Source organism: Gobius niger (genome assembly GCF_951799975.1).
Source record: "Gobius niger genome assembly, chromosome: 8".
Classification (NCBI taxonomy): Eukaryota; Metazoa; Chordata; class Actinopteri; order Gobiiformes; family Gobiidae; genus Gobius; species Gobius niger.
Window position 1 is genome coordinate 15,291,109 of NC_136859.1, and position 25,474 is coordinate 15,316,582.

The following is a 25,474-nucleotide window of genomic DNA, read 5'->3' on the forward strand; positions in this document are numbered from 1 at the left end:
ACATGCTTTGTGTAGATAGACAAACAAAAAGTTGGTGGTGTTGTGGTGCCAAAATGTGGTCTAATAATGGTTTTAATGTGTGAACTCATGGAAATAGCTGGGCTGCGAATATCTCCACACCCATTCGACTTATTGCACACTTATTACTACACTTTTGCACACAGTCTGGCAGCTCGTTTTCTGATTCACACAGTTTGACAGCTGACCTGATTACCCACGGGTGCACGCAAATCAAAATGAAGGAGTTGTTAAGGAAAGTCGTTGGTTGTTATGTCATCCTAATCTGCCGTAATAGATGTTTTGAGTTGCTGGCAAGATGCTTAATAGGAACCAAATGGGTGGCAGGGACGAGCGTTTCCCATGGCGTGTAGTTGAAACTTTTAACACGCGCTCTAATGCATGTAACAGTAGGAATTAATGTGTATTCAAGGTAGTTACATAGTTTTCCTAAAGGTGAAATCCAGCCTTAAAGCAGAGCATTCTAGTTACATTTCGCTATGTTACAAGCGCAGCAGAACCGTCTCAAAGGAACAGGCCACCGTTTTTCCATACTGAGATATGTTCTTGCCTTAGCTTAGACGAGCTGTCTTTTTTCCTGACTGAGCGCACGCAAAAAGACCAAAGATGTTGTCAGCATTTAGGCTCTCCTCCTCTCCTCTCCTCTCCTCTCCTCTATGGGGCCAACAGGGGTGAAGTTAGAAGCGACCAAGCCCTTCCACGTTTCCCCTTTTTAAATACGGTTACGTGAGTAGTTACACGATCCAAGTATAGTTATACAAAATTAAACATGTCGCTCCTCGTGTGTTATTGAGAGCTTGGCCGCTTCTAACTTCACCCCGTTTGGCCCCATAGAGGAGAGGAAGAGAGGCTAAATGCTAATCTTTCACAGACAGGTACGCATCAACTCGTCTAAGCTCAGGTAAGAACATCTCTCAGTATGGAAAAATGGTGGCCTGTTCCTTTAAGACACATGATTTTGGGGGTATTTTCTACCAATAAACCGCCCGTAATGAAATAAACACTTTTGTTTTTTCTTAAATAATCTCTTGGGTAAAATGTCGCACAGTATGGCTTTAATTTTATGCCCATATGATGGAGCAACATACAGCGGTGAGTGATGGTTCCACTGTTGGAGATTGGCTACATCTGCTTGGCTGTCTCTTCCAGGTGCTTGGCTTTGTTCCCATTTGTTCCCCTTTCCATTGCTACCTATTTCCAGGCTTTTGAGTGAAAAATGTAGCTTACTTAATTAACACATTTCCATACCACATGACCGAGACCAGGGATTGTCAGACTGTAACTGTGGGGTAACCCAGAGGATGTTGTTTCTGTCATTGTGAAGGTCAGTGAATCATGAGTTTTAACAGGAATTTTAACAATGCCCTGGCACTGAACTTCACTTAGATGTTGACCTTATAGTGTGAAGCTCAGAGATTCAGCTGCTTGAAACACAGCCCTTAAGTTTTGTATTATCAACTCAAGTTAGGCAGTAGAATAGTAAGCACATCTGTAGATAATAAGTTTTTTAGTATTAATTAATGTAGGGCTAGGCTTTATGATTACAGCACAGAGGTTTCAAAAAGCTTGAAGACCCAATGAATGCTCTCCACTCACAAAATAGTTTCCATTTGACTCCTCAAACTAGTGCAAAGTCAACTCCAAACAATGAGCTGTTGCGGCACATGATTGGCTGCAGACCTGTCGATTAAAAACTCCCTCACTCTTTGATTAAACTCCACTGCACAGCCTTAAATTAAGGGCACAAATGTAATGAGAAATCTTTGAAAGTGTATCGCATGCTCATCTGAATAAACTTTACAAAAGAGCTGAACCATATGCCTTACAGAGTCAGCATGCAGCTCTTGAAATAGTGGCTGCTTCCTCTAGATTTTAGCTTGTTTAGATTTTGGCTGGTTTTAGTGATTTAATATTAGAGAATGAGAATTATACAGTAGTGCTCGGGGTGAAAACGCACATTAGCTGCAGATTTTTGCTTTAGCTGCAGATTTTGCTTATTCTCTCTGAAATACACATATATTTGCATGTGTTGAGATGCAGTGCTGGTGCTGGGTGATTTAGTCCTCTGTGTTTAGGCTGCCATGGTTTTACTAAAACCATATAATTTTCTCCTCTGCTGCTGGTGGATGTGCTGAAGGGAATACCCTGATCATTTAGACCGGGCCTTGACACCTGTTCCTGTGTGCTGGCAGTGCCTCAGATTTAGTGAGTATTAGTCTGCCAAAGATGTCTCCGAGGGCCGCCCGCCATCATGGGAAGCCGCCTCGTGGGAATGTTTGCAAAAAAAAAAGAGCTGCGGTAATAGATATTTTTGTCGTTGGATCTTAAACGGTTTCAACTCTTGCCTCGAGGTTTTGTAACACATGATTGATTGATGAAACTTTGAACTTGAACTCTTTTTTTTTTGTACAGTAAGCATGTCACTACACATTTCCAGCGGACCACACAGCCAGTTCAGTTACAAATGCCAAGAAATGTAAGGGATTTTCTTTTGATTGCTAAGCCTCGTCTTAGCAAGTATTAAAGCAAAACTCGTGACTGCCACTTTCAACAGAGCAACCCCCAGCTCTGAGAAATGGACTATACTCTGTCTGCATTAATGCGGATTGTGACTTGAGGGCGACTGGTTAAGTTTCCTAATCTTCCCGGACCATGTTCCCTATACGTGTTATCTTTCATCTGTCAGTTGAAGTGAATCTCATATTTGACAGACACAGCGAGGATTATTGACGGCAGCTTTGCTTTCAAGTGTCATGCTGCAATTTAGGGGTTTAGAGACAATGGAGACAAAGGACTCAGCCACGTCTAAGACTAAGACTAGACCTACCCCAGCACTGAATCCACCACTACAAAGATAGGACTAAATCAGGTCTAAACTGCAACTAAACTTTGGGATTCCAGTTTGGCTTTCATATGTCAGCCAGCGGCGCTGAGGTTTAGAGACAATGGCGACGGGGGCGGAGGGGCAGAGACATACCTGAGGCTGTCTGCTGCTCAGAGTGGTGAGGCATCGTGACAGAAAATACCCCTGGACTCAAGCGGTCGGGCCGTATTACCTTTATCATGCCCCGGCACGTCCACGACGGCAGCAGCACACAATAGAGTGAGGCGATTAGGTTAGCTGTGAATGTGTAGTCTCACTAATGCACTGCTATCTCAATTTACACGTATAGAATTCAACTTTAACTTTGTGCTCCTTCATTTAAGATACAAGTCACAGAAACCTCTTACTTCTCAATCCCGCTGCAGTCTCGTGCAAGTGTTCCTTTATCTGATTGCGCCTGGAACAAACCCTGTAATTTCCGCTCCTATCTCTTCCGTATCGCTAATGGTCACAAGAAGTTCATGCTTATCTCCCACTCAGCTGTGATATCTTGTTTTCGCTATTGTCATCTTGAAAAGTTAAGAGAGAATCGCCACTGACGTCTGTCCCCCCGGGAGAGACGCTGCATTCTCCAAGTTTGTTTCACATCTGTGTTATGAATTTTATGGGCAGACCTTAATCCTGCTGCTATGTTTTGCCTATTTTAAGAAGCGGATGAGATTGTGTCCTGTTTCAGTGACTCGGTCAGTGTCTATCCACAGCTTTGCCCGAAGACAGCGGTGTCTCGTTCAATAGGCACCCTGACGAATGCTCCTCTTGCTGTTTTCATTCTCAACTCCATCCTCCTCTCATTTGCTGCACTGTAATATTCAGAGAAAGCACTGTGTGACGATAGGTCTGTGTTTTGTTTTGGGGGTGGGACGTTGTTTACATCCAGTGCCGGAACAGGCCTATTTTTTTCCTCTTTGTTCGCCTGCCTCTCATTAACCTCAGCTGTGTCGTCTGTTCCTCTGAGAAAAGAAAAAAAAGTCACTCAAATATTTCATGATGATGCTGGTTTTCCTTCTGCAAAGGCTTTGTGGGGAAAGCGTTTTGAGCTGGGTTGCTGTAATGTGTTTTTGTGGTGTTGTGCGGTCAATGCTGAGTTTAATTACTGTTAGATGTCTCATATTTCAGAAGAAGGGTCTTGTCAACTCAGATTTTCAGTCTCATCATCGCTGCACAGCTTCAGGAGTCCTGACATACTTAACTCTTTCCCCCCCTGTAATAAAGCACAATAGCTCCATAGTGTATCGTGTTTGTTAACGGAGAACTGTGTGCTGGGGACAGATAGAATTTTAATCAATTAGTGATTAAATACGGTCAATCTCAAAGATGACCATGGTGCTTTGTACTCGTGGACATGTCTGCAGGAACTGCTCAATGTTCAGAGTGAATTTGGAAGTGAATTGTTCCAGTTTGGAAAGCGTTGTTTAATTTGATTATGTTTTTGAAACATGAACCATATTCTTAAAAAACATATTAATTTGTCTTTGTTATAAAATAATAATAATGAGAAATTAGGTAAAAACCTTTTAAAGATTAACAGTAAGTCCCTTTACTCAACCCCCTTGTCTTCCACAGCAAGTGTTGACCAAGTGGTCGTGTGGTTGTTGTTTCTGCAGCTTGACAGTCAGTGAGCGATGAGTATGATGAGCCCCTGAGTGCTCCTCTGGGTGTACTGTTACTGTATGGTTTTTGTTGCACTCCCCAAAACACATTCTCAAAAAATGTGGTGCCTTTTAGTTAGTATTTTTACTTTCTGTTGCAGAGATAATCAGGGTCAGATCAGAGGGCATGTGGGCATGTGAAGGTGACATTTCATTTGGTTTGCGAGGGCTTTCACCTAACTGACAAAAGGACATGCACGTTGTTGTGGCTTGACACTGAAAACAGAATTAACCTGGAGCTGTGAGCAGAGTCTCAAAACTTAGCACTGTGGTGGCAGAAATACCAGCCAGGATTAAATGATATAATTGGGTACATCATACATTTTGTTATGGAAACTTCGCAGAGAAGTCTGAGCCTCTGTGTTCTGCTAAAAGCTGTTTTAAGATGGCAGAGGTGCCCCTGACTTTTTACATTTGACTCATAAACCAAGTCTCAACCACAGCTGAGGCTAAGAAACAAAAAGGTTATGGTGACTGCCTAAAGAAGAATTTCAAAAGGCTTATAATAGATGATAAATGTAATACTTTCAGCATACACAGATTGACAAAACCATTAGTTACTAGAGTTATGATTTTTGGTCATGTGACCTTTGTCCAGGGATGTGTCACAAACACAGTACTCATTACTCAAGTATTTGGAAACGTTGTAATGTTTTGCTGTAACCTGACATGGTTAGTGGCACTGACCTCGACCATGAACTCGGGCTCAGTCCTGTGCCTGTGACCTCTGCTGTGAGTGGGTGTAGAAGAGCATGCCCTCTGCTAACAGAGCATTTGAGATGTTCGCTTTGAGCGCAGTGCGCTGCAACCCAACACCTGGTCACCCTGACAGCACCGCTCACTGCGGGGCCTGTCTATTCTTTTATATGATACTCATTCAGAAAGAGCATTGTTTTGGGATAGAATTTACGAATACTACTTTCTTATCTAAAAAGTAAGTTATGTGGATTTGTCACTTGGTGAATCATTGGGGAGATGACCGACAGTGTAATCTGGAGGGTTGCTCTCTGCGCGGGTAGAGTGCTGATTTCAGTGGCATAATAACCCCCTGGCCTTAATCCTGCTGCAAAACCACAAGGGGGATTCCACTGCTCTCCCACTCCCTGTGGCTCAGCAGCTTCAGATAACACAAGTCTAATACAGTAGAGACCAACCCCCATATTTTAGCAGGTCTACAGTATGTTTGTTTAACATATTTTCCAACTGAAAAACATTTCTCACAACATGGAGATATGTGTGAAATGATATTGTGAATATCAATTATACGTAATTATCAGTGATGACCGATTTCAAATGGACAGACATGTTTAATGTGCAGTAGGTCAGTAAGAGGATGTGGGGTGGGGGTGTTCAGTCTGAAACACTGCAGTTATGTGGCACATGCACCAACTGGGAGGCACAAACCCAAGTCGCTGAAGGCACAGGGCTGTGACAGTGCGCTTGATGGCACAGTTATTAGTCGCCCACAGCCTAATGCCTTCTTGCTCCTGTTAGAGAAAGCATATGATGTGTGCTGGCATTTCTGTGCCACATGTGATTCACACACAAGTGTAACCGGCGCATATGAAACAACAGGAGGACTGTTTGTAGAGACCAATGCAGTAATGTGAACACTGAACTAATACCGTACAAATGTGAGCGTCTGTAGATGAACAGCGTAGTGTTTAACTGAACACATATTTGTTGGCAGATTAGAAAGATTATGTCAAAGCAGTGGGAGAACTCAGGCCTAATACATTTTAAAGAGGATAATTTAAACATGTGAGCAGAGCAGGCCTGAGAAAGGATTGAAAGTGAAAAAAAAAAACAGTTCTTTCCCAGGTGGCAACATGAGTGATCTGATCTGTGTTTCTCTTCAGAGCCTCATTGGCATGTGTTGTTTACTAAGTCACTATGGTGAACATGTAACTGTACTGTCTGAAAATAGCTTGGAAGGCCTTTGGGGAAGTCGCAGATATGAGCCTCACTGTCTGCTGCCCCTCTGTAGTGTCTTTATGTGACGCGCCATACCGTTTATGTCACACATTCATGCGACCGCACCAGTTCGAGTTTCTCTGATTAACCCTGAGTCACAGTCACAGGGCCAGCACCAATGATCTGTTGATTCACTCTTCACTCTCAAAGCACTGAACTAAAGCACAGTCAATAGTCTGTACATGCCAGATCTCAGTCGTGAAGATTGTGTTTTATCTTTGAAGGAAGTCCTTGCTGTTTGATGGGACAGATAGTTCGGAAAAAAAATGTGTATGATGATTTTGATAGTGTGAATGCTTCATTATATATTGATAATAAGTTTATAAGTTTTCATCTATCAGTTATTCGTGTCCACTTGCGGCGGCTGGTGTCGCTGAGTGCAGTTTCCCCAGCCCGGCCTCTCTGTTAAGTCCACTGACAAGAGCTATTTACTCAACAAAGTCAGTGGGACATTGAATCCTAAATCTACTCTCTTCTTCATGCTCCACTGCTCCAATTATCAACATAATCACAGCCATACACCAATACATACCGCCAGGAAGTGCCACTGCGGCGGGTGAATGAATGAATACAGAAGCGGGTGGTGTGGGGGATAAGCCCAGAGCAGATACAAATGTAAAAGTGTAAAATAAACTGTTATAATAGACTATTTGCTTCATGTTTTCCTTTCTCTTCCCTTATGGTTTTCTTCTGTTTACGACGGATGACTGCTCCCAGGAAACAGCCGAAGGTATGCACATTACTTTACATTTTACGTGACGTTTTTTCTTTCAGGGTGCATGGTGATTAGCACTCATGGCTCACACAAATGAGGTCTCTGGTTCAATTCCCAGAACGGATGGGTTTCTTCTGCGCACTGGTGCTCTTAGTCCAGTCTCTCTCAGATCAGGATGGGTCTATCAAACAAGTTTAATTTATGACATTTAGCAGCTTAGAACAAAGGAAGTACACATTCTCCCCAAGTCTTTTGAAGTGGTGAAGTTACTCCGTGCTCCTGGGCTGCTGTGTAAGAACATGATTGAAGGAGTGTGAGTAGTTTGCTCAGTCAGCGGGAGCTGGACGTCCGTGTGAATGTGTCAGTGCAGTAGGACCTCCACAAAAGAGAGAGGGATGAGGCTGACACTGGGGCCGTGTTTGTGCACAGTAAAGCTGCATTGTTGGCCTGGACCCCCTGCTTCCTGTCCCGACAACGCACTGACGATCGCTATATTTCACACAGACATCAGCCTTGAGGTTTTTAGGGGACTTCTTCACTCGAGTTACCTTACGAGACTCTTGGTATGTGGATAATAGTGTGTAGTAAATGCAATGCAGCCCAAAACCTATATCATTAAACTAAGTTATGAGAAACAATTTGTCATGTTCACAGCTGCAAGCAGCAGCTAAGTCCATAGAATTACATTAGATTGCAGATTTGCAGAAAATAGAACCGATCCAATCCACTTTATTTTTAACACACTAAAAAACAGCACTTAAAAACAACATTGACCAAAGTGCAGCACAAAAAACACAATATAAAAACACAATCATGCGGTGGCATAAGAGGACATAGATAGATGTCAGATATACTGCATCACTGCGTCACAGTGTTATGTGTTCATCTGGATTAGTAATAATCAGTCTTCAAATCGCAATCTGTATGGTTGCAATGGGAAAATCGCTAAGACTGTAGTTATTTTGGCAATATCCTCACTACCATGTCTGCATATGGTTTTATGCATAGAACCTGCTTAACTCTGTTATTTAGACCTCTACAGACATGTCCCAAAAGGACCTCTGAAAAGTGTTTTATATTAGTTTAGTTGTTCATATTAAATAGCTATCAATTGTTAATGCTCCTGGACATCGCTATTCTAATTGTAACCACAGAACAGCAGAATTGCATTTATTTGATAGTTTTCCAAAACCATACTGACTGAATTCCCAAAGCTTGTTGCGGTTTGATGACATGTTTTTATAGTGCAAGGATGGGATTTAGCATCTCTGGTACCTGCTAGTTATGAAGTCAGTGGTTAGAGAACCTCCTTGTGTTGGTGGCAGCTCATGCAGGTGTCCCTCAGACAATGGGAGTCTCTCTGCCTGTGTCCTGTGTGTGTGTGTGCGTGTGTGTGTGTATGCGTACACCAGTGCAGAAGGCTCAGAGCCAGCTTGCACCACTGTGACCGGCTTCAGTCTGGTTTCCTTGGAGACGGGGGTCACTGGGTGTTGGAATTTCTTCTGCAGAGCACTGACCCTGATTTATGAATTCATTTAGCTCCAGCCACTATGACAGCACATGGCCGAGTTAGCTGTGCATTTGGGCAGAACATTACACATAGCCCTTACAAGCAGCACTTTGAAAGAACGCACCCTTCCAGTTTGGCAGATTAACCTGGTTCCACCCTAAGGGGTATGTCGTTTTCTTAAAATTTAAAAAGAGGGGAAAAGAACAGAAGATTTCTCTGTGATAGTGATTAGATTTGGGATTCAAACTCAATAAGCCCATGAAAATGATGATTATTTTATGACATCATTGAAGCTTGTATAGTCTGTTAATTGCAACCATTTACATGTGTGTGTTAAGACGTTTTCTGTATATTTGCAGGTGTTTGCTTTTGACCATTGTTTCTGGTCGATGGATGAGTCCAATGTTCCTAAATATGCCGGTGAGTCACTGCTGCTCAACTCAGATCATGTCCCATTTTAAGAACATTCAGAGCTTTGTACTGCAGACCCGTACTGACCCGAGCCCTTGTTTTACATAATTCTAAAACAGATACTCAATTGACCCCACACAAGTAGCGACATTTTAAGTATATTCAATAAAAAAGAAAGAAAAAAAGCCTTATAATAAGTCTTCATCTTTATGTGCATACATGAATATCTAACTGTCACATATTTGAACCCTGATTTGCATTTCAATACGTTGTATAACATGCTAAAACAGGTACACACCGAGCAGGCTATTATTCGTAATGCGGAGCAGCTTTTCTGAAACATTGGAACAATTTGTGATGTAAATGTTACTCCTGCCCCTCAGTGAAGCCTCAAAGAACCAGGGCCGAGGTTGTATTTATCTCATTTAACAGATGTCCTGAGCAAGTATAACAGTCTGTCCTCACTCATATCGTCTTCTATACACTCCCCGATACCAAATGGTCAGACTCTGCGTTGTGATCACTGCTGTGTCATCTGAATGAAACGACGAGCGGATTGTTTATGATAGTCACCATGGTGATGTTCCTTTTCTTGTTCTCAAAGGTCAAGAGGTGGTGTTCAAGTGCCTGGGAGAGGGGATACTTGAAAATGCATTCCAGGGATACAACGCCTGTATTTTTGCCTATGGACAAACAGGTGAAACAGCTGGTTTTAATCAATATTTCTTTTTTTGATGTAAGGACGTACAGCACCGGTCAAAAGTTTGGAAACACTCTTAATGTACTGACTTTTCTTTCTCTCTTTTTTTTCTACTGGTATTGAAAAAATAGAAAAGAAAATCGAAAGTAGATGCCAAAAATAAATATATAAAATCTTTATATTCAAGCTTTGATGCTGTTGCTCATCAAAGTTTAAAAGAAAAAAAAGTCAAATACAAGTTTTTGTTTTTTGTTTTTAAACAGGGAAAATTTGGGGCAAAATTTGGAATAAATTGCTAATAAATTTTGAAAAACATGTAAAAAAAAAAAAGGGAAAAATTGGGAGAAACAAGTTAAAGAATTGGGGTACATTTTGAATAAAATTGGGGGGGAAAATAGAAAGAAAAAGTTGGGGGAAAAAAAGGGAACAATGTGAAATTTGGGGAAAAATACATTTAAAAATAAGAAGAAAAAAGAGAAATTTAAGGAAACAAACATTTAAAAAATTGGTTAAAAATGGTGGAAAATTGGAAGGAAGTTTCTTGATACAAATGATACAAATGCAAAAGAAATTAAATGGAAGGAAAAGAAATAAATTGACATTATTTAATAATGTTCATTTATTCCTTTATTAATAATATTAATCTGTTTTATGGTTCTATATGACAAATAATTTAACATAAGTATCGCTAAGGTATCGGTATTGAAAACCAACGGTACCCAGTCCTATATGTGTTCATTCATAATGCCTCTACAATGTATAAATAAAAAAAACAATACATAAAAAAGCGTTTCCAAACTTTTGACCGGCACTGTACGTTTTGAACACCCGGTGAAGTCCGATCACAAAGAACAAGCAGTCTGGCATTTTTGTTGCCTCTTTAAAATCTTTACACTTTTGTTTTTCACATCAGTTGAAGTTAACTACTTGACCTTTCATCCTGTTGTGGAAGAAAAAGGGTTTTATTATAAATCTCATTTAGCCTTCAACAAAATTCCTCTGTCTCATAGTTTTATCGTATCGTTGTCAACATAGTACTACGTTTTATGTGAACTCAGGATTATGTTTTCTGCACACAGGATCAGGCAAATCCTTTTCCATGATGGGGAACAGCGAGCAGCCAGGTCTCATCCCAAGACTTTGTTGTTCGCTCTTTGAGAGGGTGCACAAAGAGGAGAACGAAGCCCATAACTTTAAGGTGGAGGTTTCCTACATGGAGATCTACAATGAAAAAGTCCGCGATCTGTTGGATCCCAAAGGGTAAGGGTTTTCTAGACTGTTGGGGTGAATTATTAAAAAAAGCCTTTGCCGGTAGTTGATTTGTTTTTGGTGGCATTTCTTTTTTAATCCATATATAAACAGTATAACAAATTTCTTATTTATTTCAATGTCTACCACTACTATTACTGCCCAAGCTGTCAAAATAAATAATGTTCATTGACTTATATTTAGGAAAAGGAGAAATGGACTTTCCTGGTTATTCTTAACAAGTTATCTTTGTGTTTTGTTTTGTCGTGTTATTTAAAACAGGATGGAGGCAAATTGCAATAGTAACAGAAAGTGCTGCTGCCTGTTCATTTCCTGTGAGCATCATCTTGTGTCACTGCTGCATTCTTTGTTTTATGGTCAGGAGGGTGAGATGAAGAGAGCGCTCAGGGCCATGTTTGAGTGAAGCTGTGACAGAAGAACAATCAGAGAATCTTAAGTTCAGGACAAAGACTACAGTGAAGAGGCAGTGGCAACAAGCACATTACTGTTACTGTGACTGGCTTAAACATAGATAAAACATTGCTTTATTGAATGTGTAGTCAATATATCTTCTATGCTTTGTATTCCCAGGAGCAGGCAGTCATTGAAAGTACGGGAGCACAAAGTTCTAGGACCATATGTGGACGGCTTGTCGCAGCTGGCTGTGACCAGTTTTGAGGTACGATTTTCACATCTGACTAAATACAGTACATATTATTAGATACTAGTGTTAGTATGTGTTGTCTTTTTTACCTTTTCTTTTGTTGAAGAGGTGGTGTTATGCTTTATGCAAATACTTACTATGAATCTCATACACATCTTTATCAATATCTACACTTTGTTGGTGAGAAAATGCAATATTGATCAAATACAAAAGCAAAATTTCCAGTAGTTTCACTTCCTGGTATTCACACAAAATAGGCTCCTCCCACCCCCCTTATAGCCTATAGGCTAGAGTAATGTCTCATTTGAAAGCTAAGACCTACAAAAATTAGCTAAGATTTTTTTTTGGTGTGTGGTCGCCACTTTCTTTTTCATTTTTGTTGCTTTTTTGTCATTTTTTCGTTTCTTTTTGTCGCTTTCTTGTGTTTTCATTATTATATGTTTTTGTCATTTATTGTCAGTTTTTTGTCATTAATTTGTAGCGTTTTTTTGCCGCTTTTTATTGTGTTATTGTTGCTTTTCCTGCCCGGTTTTGTCACTTTTTTGTCACTGTTGTGTTTTCATCATGTGCTCGGTTCAACTCATTTCCTCTGGGTGCACATTTATAATTGAGTTAGAAAATGCACTTTGTCTTTATCTACACAAAAAGCAGTTCTTAAATTGCTGAACATTTTTTGTTCGATTAGATGTAAAACAATAACCGGTAACTGGGAACAATAGCACTTTGTGTTCTCTAATTACGCACCGTTTGTTCAGGACATTGAGATTTTGATGTCGGAGGGGAACAAGTCTCGGACCGTAGCAGCCACCAACATGAACGAGGAGAGCAGTCGATCCCACGGTGTCTTCAGTATTATTGTCACACAGACGCTGTACGACCTTCAGTCTGGGGTGAGTGAATGCGTGAATGTATCGGTGACACTGAGCAAAGACCTGCAAAATAATCAATGTCAAGTAATTAAAAATCTGCACCTGAGCTTCTCACTACAGTTCCTCTCTTTATGATTTTTACTTTATAAAAAATATTGTTGGATAAATGAGGTGTATGTCTTTGCACCATTTTGTTTCGGTGACACTGCTCAATTTATCCTGAACAGAACTCAGGGGAGAAGGTGAGCAAGATGAGTTTGGTCGACCTTGCGGGAAGTGAGAGGGTGTCCAAGACTGGAGCTGCCGGGGAGAGACTTAAAGAGGGCAGCAATATCAACAAGTAAGTCTAAGAATAATTAATTCAAAAATCATACTACTTGAAAGCTAATGATGTTGTGCGTTGCCAGGTCGCTTACTACTTTAGGATGTGTCATTTCTGCCCTGGCCGATCAGTCCACCGGAAAGGGGAAGGCTAAGTTTGTGCCTTACAGAGATTCAGTGCTTACCTGGCTCCTCAAGGTTAATATTTTTCCACAATTTCTGAAAATTGTTGTCTGGACTTGACACACATTTCAATCCCTTCTTTCAGGACAATCTCGGGGGCAACAGTAAGACAGCCATGATAGCCACTGTGAGTCCAGCAGCCGATAACTATGAGGAGACTCTGTCAACTTTGCGTTACGCTGACCGTGCCAAGAGAATCGTCAACCATGCTGTGGTAAACGAAGACCCCAATGCTCGCATTATCAGGGAACTCAGGGAGGAGGTGGAAAAACTCAAAGATCAGCTCACTCAAGCTGAGGTGAGTGCATTTTATCGCTTCATCCATATTCATTAATTTTTCTGTAGAGTTATCAAATCAAACTAGCTATTTGTTTTTGTCAGGAAATAACAAAAACTTCAATACTATATGTGGCCAAATGTCTTCTGCAGAGACCAAAATATCCTGTCTCCATGGGGTCTCATCATGTGTATTTTCGATACTTTTAACGATACTTGGACACCTATGCTAAAATATTTGCCATCTAGAACCAGAAAACAGAACTATGATGTTTGGAAGATCTGCCAATTTACAATATTGGGTTAATCTCCAATAGTGTAAAAAAAAAATGGGGCAAAAAAATAAGGAAAACAATGGGAATAAATTGGGAAGGAATTTTTTTTTTTTAAATGGGGGAAATAGGGAAAATATTAAAATGGGAAAAATTGGGAGAAAATAGGGGGAAAAATTAGGAAAAAATAATTTATTTGAGCTGAAACAACTGTCACTTCCTTTAATGCTGTCCCTGGACCAACAGCATTTTTTTTCGGTACCTACTTTTGATGGTTTCTGGTAGTACCCATCCCTAATCATGTGTAAAACCTACTAACCTGTTGAATAGACCTCTACAAACATGCCCTGACATGCATGTAATGCTTATGTTAGTTTAGCAGCTTATATTTCACAGTTTTCTCAGTTTTTTCTCAGTATTCATGCTCCTGGATGTGTTCGAAAATGACAGTCCTGTAATAAACTGTAATAGCTTTCAAAAAAAAAATTATTGCACTTTCCTGACTTCTTTCTTGCAGTCCCTGAAGGCTCCGGAACTAAAGGAGAAACTGCAAGAGTCTGAGAAACTCATTCAGGAGATGACGGTGACCTGGGAAGAAAAATTACGAAAGACAGAAGAGATTGCAACTGTATGCAGTGATTATATATTATAAATATGAGTTTTGCGTCTGCATTTATTTTATATGGTGGATTTTTGTTCCAACAGGAGCGTCAAAAGCAGCTGGAGAGCATGGGCATCTCACTTGAAACGTCTGGGATTAAAGTGGGTGAAGACAAGTCGTTCCTGGTCAATCTTAACGCGGACCCGGCCCTGAACGAACTCCTGGTCTACTATCTGAAGGTATGTGAAAATGATGTTTAATTATCAACAACTATTGACTTTTCGGTCTTGCAAAGAGTTATTGTTTTCATAGCATGCAAGAACATTGAAATGATGAAATATTGAAAGTTTTTAAAAGGCTAAGGGTCCACTGATTTGTTTGGTGAGGGAACTTAATTGTTATCTTGAACCAGAAAACAGAATCACACTCTTCCTTGAGGCCTTTTCAATCAGAGAAAAAGTAAACGGGGAAGACCAATTCTTTAAAATTGCAGAAATAAAGATAGTTTGTGCCGAGCTATGTGAGAAACGAGGCTGTACAGTCTGCAGAACAACAGGCCTTTGTCCTGCTTTTGCATCTCAGTGCGGAATGACTGTGGCCGACTGTGAAGAGCGTTATTTCTCTGCAGGGTCGGACATCCTCCAGAAGTCGGGATGTTTGTTTAACAACGCCCTCTTATTTAACAACGCAATGTCAGACACAGGGGTTTTTCATGTATTCTCCTTTCTTGTAATGTGGTTTCTTACTTAATTTGAGATTTCATTTTATGGCTTTTTTTTTTCAGAGCACTCTCAAAATTTCTAATGCATCAGTTTAATCGATTTACACAACATCCGAAATGCTCATTCCCTCAGACACACAATGCTTTTTGCAAATGGGTACAGTTTTGGATTCCAGCCAAAATTTGGAGGTGAACATTAAAGCCACATGGTGCAACGTTTGAAGTAGAACTGTTGCAAAATGCTGCTGTACAAACCTTGTCAGCGATGCCAAACATACTCTCAATGGTCAGCCAAACAGTTACAATTAAAAGAACTAGTAACTAAATGAATGCTTCTTAATATATTCTTTGCATTGGGTAAAACGTTGCGCAGTACGGCTATAATACTAATATTTACCTCTCATCTTGCTTATAGGACCGCACACGTGTAGGAGCAGACACCTCTCAGGACATTCAGCTCTTCGGCATCGGGATCCAGCCTGAGCACTGTGTTTTGGAGCTGAGCCCAGACTGTGATGTCACTCTCATGCCCATTGAGAACGCCAGGTGAGCAGCCACAACTCCATCTACTGACCAACTAGAAGTATTTCACATAAAGAGACAAGCACCTCTCACAAATTCAATAACCTTCTTTGGATTTTTTGCTTCCCTTTTCATCTTTTCAACATTTTAAGAACCTGTGTAAACGGGACGACTATTGACTGCTTGGTGCACCTGTGGCATGGAGATCGGATATTATGGGGCAACAACCATTTTTTCAGGTACTGCACATGGCCTTCCAAGTACTTATATGTATGTAGTATGTACAATGTGATATTAATACAGTATTGAATCATAGGATAAATCTCCCAAAACGAAAAAGGCGCGACCGTTTGAAAGACCTGGAGAGAGCGTCTCCAAGAGAGAGTTTTATTGAAATGGACGTGGAAACTGCCAGTGAGGCGTCGTCAGAGCAGGACTACAGCTATGAGTTTGCGCAGATGGAGGTCATCATGAAGACCCTGGGGAACAACGGTACTACCTTTCATCTTTTGTTGTGTGTCCTAGAAATTCAAGCCATGTATGGTTGAATTTGGGGGAAAAAAATTGAGGGAAAGACAATGCTACTGGTACCGAAAAAAAATATTCTTTCTGTGCATTTCTTTCAAATGTCTGGATTTAACTGATTTAACTGTTATGAATTGGGGTTGCTGCAGTGGGTAAGGTCTAAGTTCAGCAACACTTTGTGCTCAAAGAATGAGATCAGCTGACTTCCCGAACATCCTTAATGACCACAGGTTATTTCATCAATGGATTTCTTCTTGCCTTCAAAGATGACAAAGCCAAGATTGATTGGGCTCACATTGTGACAGAGTGTTTCAGGGAGCATGAGGCATCATTTTCACACATGGATTGGCCAACAACGAGTCTTAACCCCATTTAGAATCTTTGGGATTTACTGGAGAAAGCAGAGGTTACACTCTCTCATCATCAATACAAGACCTTAATGCAACACTGGCTTATTTAAACAATGCCACAGCAAATACGTGCTGTTATCAAAGCTAAAGGCGTTAGTGCGTCAGACCTTTTTTTGTGGCGACTTTCTTTTTGGTCTAATCTGTTTTATGCTGGAAACTAGGTATAGATTATACTGGTGCTGACAAAACAAACACCAAGTCCAACAGAAAAGTGATTTTCTGCTAAAGTTGTTCTGAGAGTTATAACGGCTCTGTGTGTGTTCAGACCCGACGCAGAATGTGGTGCAGGTGCTGGAGAAGCAGTACCTGGAGGAGAAGAGGACGGCTCTGGAGGAACAGAAGATGATGTATGAACGAGAGCTTGAGTCGCTACGGCAACAGCTGTCCCCTGAAAAAACACTGCAGCACCATCGCAGCAGCAGCGACCGCCTGATGTTCCCAACGCCTGCGCAGCACAGCAAGCTCCGGCTGTGGACAGAGGAGAGGTGAATGACCAATGGACTTAATAACACATTCTCTGCTCTCTTTAGTCGTAGTGGTTTTAATATTAAATGAGGACTGGTGGATCTAAAAAGAATAATGATTTTTAGAAAGATAGATAGAAAGAAATGACCACTTTACTCCTGTTATTTTGTGCTAATTACAGGGATGAGCTCTTTCGTCAAAGTCTTTCTCGGCTTCAAGAACAAGTTGTGAAAGCCAACGCTTTAGTGCAAGAAGCCAACTTTTTAGCTGAGGATATGAAGAAACTGACGGACTACCAAGTCACCCTTCAAATTCCTGCAACTAACCTTAGTGCTAATCGCAAGGTAAGATACTGTATGTCAGAAATGCTTTATTGTATCGTCAGTGACTTGGCTCATTATAAGACTTGTTATTTTATTAATCACAACGGACATGTTATTGATTGTCGCCTTGTTTTCATCAATTGTTGGTTATAATTTTCATATAGCATGGAGCCATAGTAAGCGAACCAGCCATTCAGGTGCGGAGGAAAGGGAAAGGAACCCAAGTGTGGACTATTGAAAAGCTTGAGAATAAACTGGTGGACATGAGGGACCACTACAGGGACTGGAAGGACGGCACAGTTGAGAAGGTAAACAATGTAAATATTAAGGCGAAATAACAAATTGATGAATACATTGTTTTGTTGTTATAATTTACAGTGTACAAAGCCAAACGGAAAATACTCTGATCCATTTTATGAGGCACAAGAGAATCACAACTTGATAGGAGTCGCCAACATCTTCCTCGAGTGCCTTTTTCATGACGTTAAACTTCAGTATGCTGTGCCCATCATAAGCCAACAAGGAGAGGTAAGGTTATTTGTCTCATAAGAAAAGAAAACAAACTGAACATACAGTACATTCACTTGTCCGTCACATGCTCCTTTGTGCTAAATGCCACAGGTAGCTGGGAGGCTGCACATAGAAATAATGAGGGTCAGTGGAGCTTTACCAGAGCGCCTCGCTGGGGGAGACGACTGGTCAGAAAACTCTAGTGAAAGTACCTGCTTTGAGGTCATGGATACAAATGGAGAGATTGTTCACATGGCAAAGAGACTGACCTGCAGGGTGAGTGTTTTTCATTATAACCCACTGTGCATTTTAGGACATTAATTGTTAGAGACAGTGAGTACATTCTGTCTTGTTTGTTTTCCACAGGTTCGTGTCAGAGAGGCCACTGGTTTGCCTTTCAACTTGTCAAATTTTGTGTTCTGTCAGTACACATTTTGGGAACAAGGAGAGCCCACTGTGGCCCCTCCCATGGTCAGCCCAGACAGACACTTGCCCCGAAGCCCAGATGCACAATTCACCGTGCACTTTGATCACTCAAAGGTAAACTTACATCGGGTGTAAGAGACTGATAATTAAAGCATATGAATTTCCTGGTGACGTTTTATAATAAGGGTACATGAATTAATGCATTCATTATGACTTCATCATGTGTTAACATGAGTTCATGAGTTAAAACTCCAATCTTGACTACCCAACAATGATGCATTCAAAATAGTTTTGAAATTCATTAAATGTTACATTTGTCACTGAATTCTTTGTTCCTACATGGCTCATATTTTTGTCCAGGACTACTTGGTGCATGTGACAGACGAGTTCCTCGAGTTTATATCAGATGGGGCATTAACCATAGAAGTGTGGGGCCATCGCTGTGCTGGGAGTGGGCATTCCCCCTGGGAGCTCGATGGACTTGAAGCCAAAACTCAGACACTTAGAGACAGGTACATGTTTTGTTTTGCACTCAAACCTGTCCCTATTAAAAGTTTGTTGACATAACGTGGCATCTCTAAGGTGGAGAGAAGTGTCACGCAGAATTGAGCTGTGGACGTCCATTCAGGAGTTGAACGAGCAGGGAGAGTACTCATCTGTGGAGCTGATTCCTGCTAAAGACATCAGCACTGGAGGAGTGTTCCAGCTGCGACAGGTAGCAATATTCTGAAAATGTTCACTACTGCTGGTATGGATATTAAAGTTGACTGGCTTGTTTCCATAGGGACACTCCAGGAGGCTTCAGGTGTGTGTGAAGCCCGTTCAGAACTCTGGCACTCTTCCTCTGCTCGTAGAAGCTGTGCTGTCTGTCTCCATCGGCTGTGTGTCTGCCCGGTCCACAAAGCTACAGAGACCCCTCGACAGCTACCAGGTGATTGAATGTTGAGTTATGGGTATTATTTTTTTAGATTTTTTCTGCAGTTCCTGTACTTCGCTTTTGCAACAATGCAATTTTCCTATTGGGTAACAAAGGAGGTTTTAATCGTATATTTGATCTGGGAACTTTAAAAAAAAATCTTTTGGCTCATCTTATCCACTTTCTTAAACAAGTGTGTTCTCTTACCAGAGAGAGGCTGAAGACGATATGGATAGTTATCAGGTACTAGTTGCTACTCCTTCCTTAGGCTACGCTACAGCATGAGAGAAATAAACCAATCGTGTTTGAGGCTTGTTTGGTTGCTGAGCAAAAGGCTGTTGGCAGTGCCTCTGCCAACTTATAGAGTGCCTTATTTAATTCCATCTGCACATGTAGATGTTTCCTAACTGCGTACTTACTGTATCTGAAACACCAGCCATTCCTCACAAAATATAAACCAAGTACTGAACTGTTGTGTGCTGCTTACTCCCTTGTTTCACTAATGCTATCTGCCACTCAACAATGAATCACAAGGACCCTGCATGGCTGCATGAATTCTCACATTTTGCATGGTGGAAATGCATATGTGCAAAAGTCAGCAAGCTTTTACACAGTGTGACGCAACTGATTTAGATTGATAATTATAGTTTGGTGTCAAGAAGACCAGGATAAATGGGGCCTAAGGGCTAAAATGATTTGCCTTCTATTTGTTTCTCCACTTTTAATTGATAATATTCAGTGGTTGGTTCAAAGATAGCTTTGGAAACTTGGGTTATTTTTTAACTTGACATCTTGTTTGAGTTTTCATGGCTCTTTTCTTAAACTTGGCTGTCCCCAGTTGAAATTGGTCTGCCTGTAAATTCAGCTGACACTGATTGAGGGTACTATATATCATTGCAGGAAGAAGATCTTAACTGTGTTCGAGAGCGATGGTCCGAGGCCCTGATCAAGAGGAGAGAATATCTCGATGATCAAATCAAGAAAATCATGAACAAGCATGGTATGTCATCAGCCTGTGGATGGGCTGAAGTTCAAGGCTTACTTTTTTCTCTTAGACTTAGTTTTTACATTTCTGTTTAGAAAAATCAGAGGAGGACATTGAGCGTGAAGCTCGGTTGGTCGAGCAGTGGGTTGGCCTGACTGAGGAGAGAAATGCTGTTTTGGTGCCTGCGCCTGGTAGTGGTATTCCTGGAGCCCCTGCTGACTGGTAAGACCTTTGACTAACACTGGATATAGTACAGATAACTACATATTAATTGTTCATCACTTCCTGATCACAACAATCTAAAATGTTTATCTTAACATCTTGTGCTTGAAGGTTCCCACCTGCAGGAATGGAAGCTCATATTCCTGTTCTCTTTTTGGACCTAAATGGTGAGTCAATACTTAAAGACCAATGTGTAGTATCTGACAGTTTTCTCTACCTTGTTTGTTGATATATCTTCTGTGCAGCTGATAATTTGACAGTAAATGAACAGCTTGCTGGTCCACATGCTGCTGGTGTTAACTCCATTCTTCCTAAAGAGCATGGAAGCCAGTTCTACTACCTCCCCATCATCAGGCACAGTGACGAGGAGGTAAAACATTTGACTTTACCGCCCTCTACTGGTGGCGACAGATATCTATTAGAGCAAATGTGTAATTCTCTCTTGCCAGATTTTAGCTGTGTGCTCCTGGGACTCATCCATCCATGATTCAGTACATCTGAACCGGGTCACGTGTCAAAATGAGCGCATCTACCTGATCATCAAAGCCACTGTGCAGCTCAGCCACCCTGCCTCAATGGAGCTGGTCGTCCGCAAGAGAATTGCGGTCAACATTTACAACAAACAGGTGAAAATACAGTCATGAAACACAGGCCACCACACAGTTTTACATTTTTAATTTTAGTGTTTTCTTTCAGAGTTTTACACAAAGCCTGAAGCGCAGAATGTCTTTGAGGAACACGCTTTACTCCTGTGGCGTAACTTATGAGATTGTCTCAAACATACCGAAGGTTTTCAAGTGCTTTTGATAATTTGTTTGATTTGAAGCAATTGAACTTGAGCCACTTACATTTAATCTTGTCTTCAGGCCTCAGAGGAGCCAGAGGAGAGGGAAACACTGGCCCTTATGGCAGCCCGTGGAGACAATGAGGAAAGTCAAGATGGTGAAACCTACATAGAGAAATACACCAGGGGGATTCTGGAGGTGGAGAACATTTTGAGTCTCGAGAGACTTCGACAGGTAACACTTTCCCACGCCACACACACACCACGCTGTAAAGAAAATAATTGTATATATTTTGACTGCTTTTCAGGCTGTGACAGTGAAGGAAGCTCTTGCCGCAAAGAGTAGACACTTACGAAGGAGCATCAGCACACCAAACGTACAGCATGTAATATATTTACACCTACACAATAATTGTTTACGCAATTATTGTTTGTTTTATGCAAATCAGACATTTTTTTAAAATAAATAATACAATTTTGGTTTGCAGACATCGTGTAGCAAATCTGACCTCACTGTTTGTGCTGACGATGAGGAGTTTAAGGTAAGGATACACCTTTCTACTTTCTTGATTTGTATGATATTTGTATGTATCAGTACTTTTGTAGCATAAGGAAGCCGCAGGGTTTCCCCTAATTCCCCTAACACACTAAATAGCACCAAGACGCTGGGTAAATTTGATACAGGAAGTGTGTCCAATGTGTATCATGTTGATCACTCTTCCAACAATGATTGAATCTTTCTGTTGACTCAGGGACACTCTGACTGTGCTGACAGCTCAGACTGCAATACTCAGGATGGCCTCATATTCACAACACCTATAAAAGAGAAGGATAATCAAGGTAAAGTACCAGAATTTAAACATGTGCCGCTGTGCAAGTCAAACTTCATGTTTTTATTGTGATATTGTTTTAACACAGGGGCAGTTGCAGAAAGTCCCAGCTTTTTTACTTCTAGTCCATTTAAAGCTTTGACCCCTCAGTCCAGTAAGTTCCTCAAGTCTTTGCTGCCCGTCAAAGAGGAGACGAAGGTGAAGAAATCTCTGGAATATCGTCCATTGTTGGGACAAGAGGTAAGTGAAGTGCAGTAAGGTTATTGCGCTTCACAAACAGTTTTCATCATTTATCTCCACCCTTAACTTACATTTCCATGTATTAAATTATGAAACCAAAATGTCAAAAAAGACTACTGTCCCAGTAACTATTGAGTGACTGGCATGGCTTTCTGATAAACTTCTACTACTACACCTGTTGTTAAGGCCACTGTATAAGCTTGATAGACATTTAAACCCATTGATATTTAAATGTCCAAGCTAATCTTGCATATACTTAATGCTGTACTACCTGAAACAAACCGTGAACGTCATAGTTGTTCAGGAAAATCTCTCAGCTGTTACCGTAATACTTTTTTTTCTCTCACGAACATCCCGATTGCTCATGTGAGTAAATTATCTCGGCTCAGCTGGAGTTCATAGCCAGGCAGAGTAGAGTCGTCCCACCAACGCTAACACTGGAAATTTTGCCTCGCTGGAGGAAAATGTGCTATATTTTTACACACAACAGCACACATGATCTGTTTTTCTGTTGCAAATGTCATTGTTGACAATGCAGATCTATGGTGCCAAATTAATTTTACTCTAGTATAAGAAAATTATTGGATTACCATGCTTTAAGTTCAAGTGAAATGTGAAGCGTTATTGTGGTGGCATGAACCTAAAAACACAACAGTGACACTGTAATACTTGAGGTTACATTGTTTAAATGTGTTGCATTTAACTTGCATGACTCTTACTAACTGGCCTGCCTAGTCTCATTGCATGCTGTATGTGTGAAGAGTGTGCTGTTATTCTGACCCATCTGCAGAGCATGCGCTCATATGTGGACAGCACTGCACAGCTCCACTCTCCCTGCCCCGGGCCCCGGCCGCGGGCAGGCAGTGAAAGCCACTGCACGTCTGCCACCTCCTCCATCCCTCCCTCCACTTGCAGCAGCAAGCCATACAACACCACTGTAAGTCTGCAGACATCACATGCTCAGCTCTAACGTCAAAAATCCTACCGATGTTCATAAGTGAGACATTGGAAGGAATATTTTACCAAAAAAATGCTCTTAGATGTGTAAGTAAACATCTACGACATGCATGTTGTATCACTAATTAACTTTCTCCATTTATTTAGCTTTTTAAAAGGACAAAGTCATATACAATATGTCAGGATATAACGTGTCAATGATCAAACATAACTTCTTGCATTGTTCACGTTCTGTCTTTTACTTTAACTGCATATTAAAATAGTACTTTGACTTTTGCTGCTGCTCTTGATTTCAACAGCAGGACTCGGAGGATGAAGATACTGTTGTTGATGTAAAAAAGTTGGACCAGGAACCACCTCAGGAACTCTGCCAGAGCTACATCCCAGAAGACTTTGCAAACTTTGATATTTATAATGCCACTCTACATTGCCAAGAAGAAGGGCAATTATCTGCTCATTTAGACATGAGAGAAACCCGGTGTGAAGGTGGAAGTGGAGAAAGACAAGCATCAAGAAGCCCTACGACCAGCAGCTGCACAAGTGGCTACTTCTCTCACAGTGCCTCTAATGCCACACTGTCAGACATGCCTTTCAGTACCAGTGAGAGCTCTGACCATATCAACAGCTCCTCCAGAGATGTCTGTGACACTCTGGCCTCCTCTGGAAAAATCTGCAGCAAAAGTGTATGTATAACAGGAGACACAGAGCACCAGCTTCTTTCCACTGAAACAGTAAATTGTAATCCTGAAGTGCTGGCTGTCTCCTCGCCCATCAGTGTCACTAATTGCACAGACAAGGAGCTAGTAATGCCTCAAAACTGTACACTGTACAATGCCAGCCTGGAGTTCACTGACTTTAAAGGTGCTGATGATGGCCCCGGAGAGGATTTAATCCCATATACAGAGAAGTGTGACACGGTGAATAAAACTATTATAAATGCAAACGTAAAAGCGTGTGTCAGTAAGACAACAAGTACTGTCTCTAAAGAGATGGAAAAGATTTTAAGTGCTAAGCCTCAGCACACAGAAGTGTCCTGCTCAAACATGACTGATACATCAGACGACAGTGTGGTATCCTTGTCGGACAAAGGCCCTGTCCAGAGTGTAATACTGTCCTCTGCAACGGTGCCACCATCTCAGCTGCTAAAATCATCTATTCCACCGCCTTATGGTCCCTCTCCACTTGGAGGAGGAGGACAACCTCCAATCTGTGAGCCTGCACAGGGAGACTTGCCTCATGGAAGTCCATGTCCTAGTCCAAACCCCAGCAGCGCTGAGCCTTCAGGAGACTCCAGTGGAGACGAGAGCAGTCCAGTCCAACTGCCGGACTGGATGGCCCCCGGAGAACAAGTGTGGGTGGGGAAGAGGAGAGGTACAGTCCACTATGTCGGGGGTGTGGAATTTGCCAAGGGGATCTGGATCGGTGTCAAGCTGGACTTAGCAGTTGGTGAGTCTGTATAAAACAATATGTTCATGATCATGATTAGATGCTTGCACATATTTATGTTGTTAAAATTCTTTTACAGGTAAGCACAATGGGACTGTCCAGGGCAGAGTTTACTTCCGGTGTCCCCCGGGCCACGGTGTCTTTGTGAAGCCATCGCGTCTCAGCAGAGGGCAGCCATCCTCAGAAGCCGAGCTCCAGACTATAATCAGATAGGACCAAACGACTCTCCCAAAAGGAACGGAAGAGAGTTGGCTTTTAGATCAAATATCAGACTGACTTGAGTAAGACTCCCTCTCCTCTTTCACTCTGGTGATATTTGCTTTTCAAAAGCAGAGTGCTTGTGCTTTTATTGAAGTTATATTCAAGATTTTGTTCACAACAAATGCTATGCACATGCCTTATAAGTTTATACAGCTATATTTTTTATAGCAAATATAATTTTAACCTGTGGGTGCTTATGGACTAACTGCAACTTTGGAACATTTAAAAACTATTTTTATATCACACTTAAAACAAACATTTGCAAAAAATAAAAGAATGTACTACTGCTTTTAAACATTGCTATATATACTACATCAACATAAGTTATCAGGGGCTACCAAAGAACTATAGTTCTATCTGCTGTTATTTTGATAGTGTACTAACATAGAAGCTTATAATAACTCTGTGTAAAGCTTTGTGCCATATCTGCAGGGGTATTGCCACATACCATGTATCTGAAAAGTGTTAACTTTGACTGCAGTTGGGTAACAATCCTATGGAAGTACTGTATTATACTGTGGTGGATTAAATCCCCGTCCTTTTTGATGCTTGCACTGGAAAGAATTGCAGAAAGCTCACTGTCTTTCATAATGGACTGTGTAGAAGACTGTAGGTGCCAGAACTTTTGTACGGCAT

At 41.2% G+C, this 25,474-nt stretch overlaps 1 protein-coding gene across 1 annotated transcript in view; it reads left to right on the top strand.

Annotated features, from left to right (window-relative positions):
- kif13a (kinesin family member 13A) overlaps positions 1-25,474 on the top strand; it is a 31,617-nt gene that overhangs the window by 1,035 nt on the left and 5,108 nt on the right. Inside the window, exons 3-40 of the mRNA XM_079560659.1 lie at positions 7,243-7,255; positions 9,110-9,170; positions 9,766-9,858; positions 10,941-11,121; positions 11,701-11,788; positions 12,529-12,663; positions 12,870-12,982; positions 13,050-13,161; positions 13,232-13,444; positions 14,212-14,322; positions 14,400-14,534; positions 15,432-15,562; positions 15,691-15,777; positions 15,855-16,030; positions 16,739-16,958; positions 17,120-17,282; positions 17,426-17,569; positions 17,640-17,789; positions 17,883-18,047; positions 18,138-18,311; positions 18,558-18,709; positions 18,780-18,912; positions 18,982-19,128; positions 19,324-19,356; positions 20,014-20,113; positions 20,194-20,320; positions 20,432-20,487; positions 20,566-20,690; positions 20,770-20,946; positions 21,017-21,109; positions 21,187-21,339; positions 21,413-21,490; positions 21,593-21,646; positions 21,857-21,944; positions 22,023-22,174; positions 22,965-23,111; positions 23,431-24,577; positions 24,657-24,787. Of these exons, the coding sequence (XP_079416785.1) occupies positions 7,243-7,255; positions 9,110-9,170; positions 9,766-9,858; positions 10,941-11,121; positions 11,701-11,788; positions 12,529-12,663; positions 12,870-12,982; positions 13,050-13,161; positions 13,232-13,444; positions 14,212-14,322; positions 14,400-14,534; positions 15,432-15,562; positions 15,691-15,777; positions 15,855-16,030; positions 16,739-16,958; positions 17,120-17,282; positions 17,426-17,569; positions 17,640-17,789; positions 17,883-18,047; positions 18,138-18,311; positions 18,558-18,709; positions 18,780-18,912; positions 18,982-19,128; positions 19,324-19,356; positions 20,014-20,113; positions 20,194-20,320; positions 20,432-20,487; positions 20,566-20,690; positions 20,770-20,946; positions 21,017-21,109; positions 21,187-21,339; positions 21,413-21,490; positions 21,593-21,646; positions 21,857-21,944; positions 22,023-22,174; positions 22,965-23,111; positions 23,431-24,577; positions 24,657-24,787 (5,758 nt within the window). The remainder of the gene's footprint in view (positions 1-7,242; positions 7,256-9,109; positions 9,171-9,765; positions 9,859-10,940; positions 11,122-11,700; positions 11,789-12,528; positions 12,664-12,869; positions 12,983-13,049; positions 13,162-13,231; positions 13,445-14,211; positions 14,323-14,399; positions 14,535-15,431; positions 15,563-15,690; positions 15,778-15,854; positions 16,031-16,738; positions 16,959-17,119; positions 17,283-17,425; positions 17,570-17,639; positions 17,790-17,882; positions 18,048-18,137; positions 18,312-18,557; positions 18,710-18,779; positions 18,913-18,981; positions 19,129-19,323; positions 19,357-20,013; positions 20,114-20,193; positions 20,321-20,431; positions 20,488-20,565; positions 20,691-20,769; positions 20,947-21,016; positions 21,110-21,186; positions 21,340-21,412; positions 21,491-21,592; positions 21,647-21,856; positions 21,945-22,022; positions 22,175-22,964; positions 23,112-23,430; positions 24,578-24,656; positions 24,788-25,474) is intronic.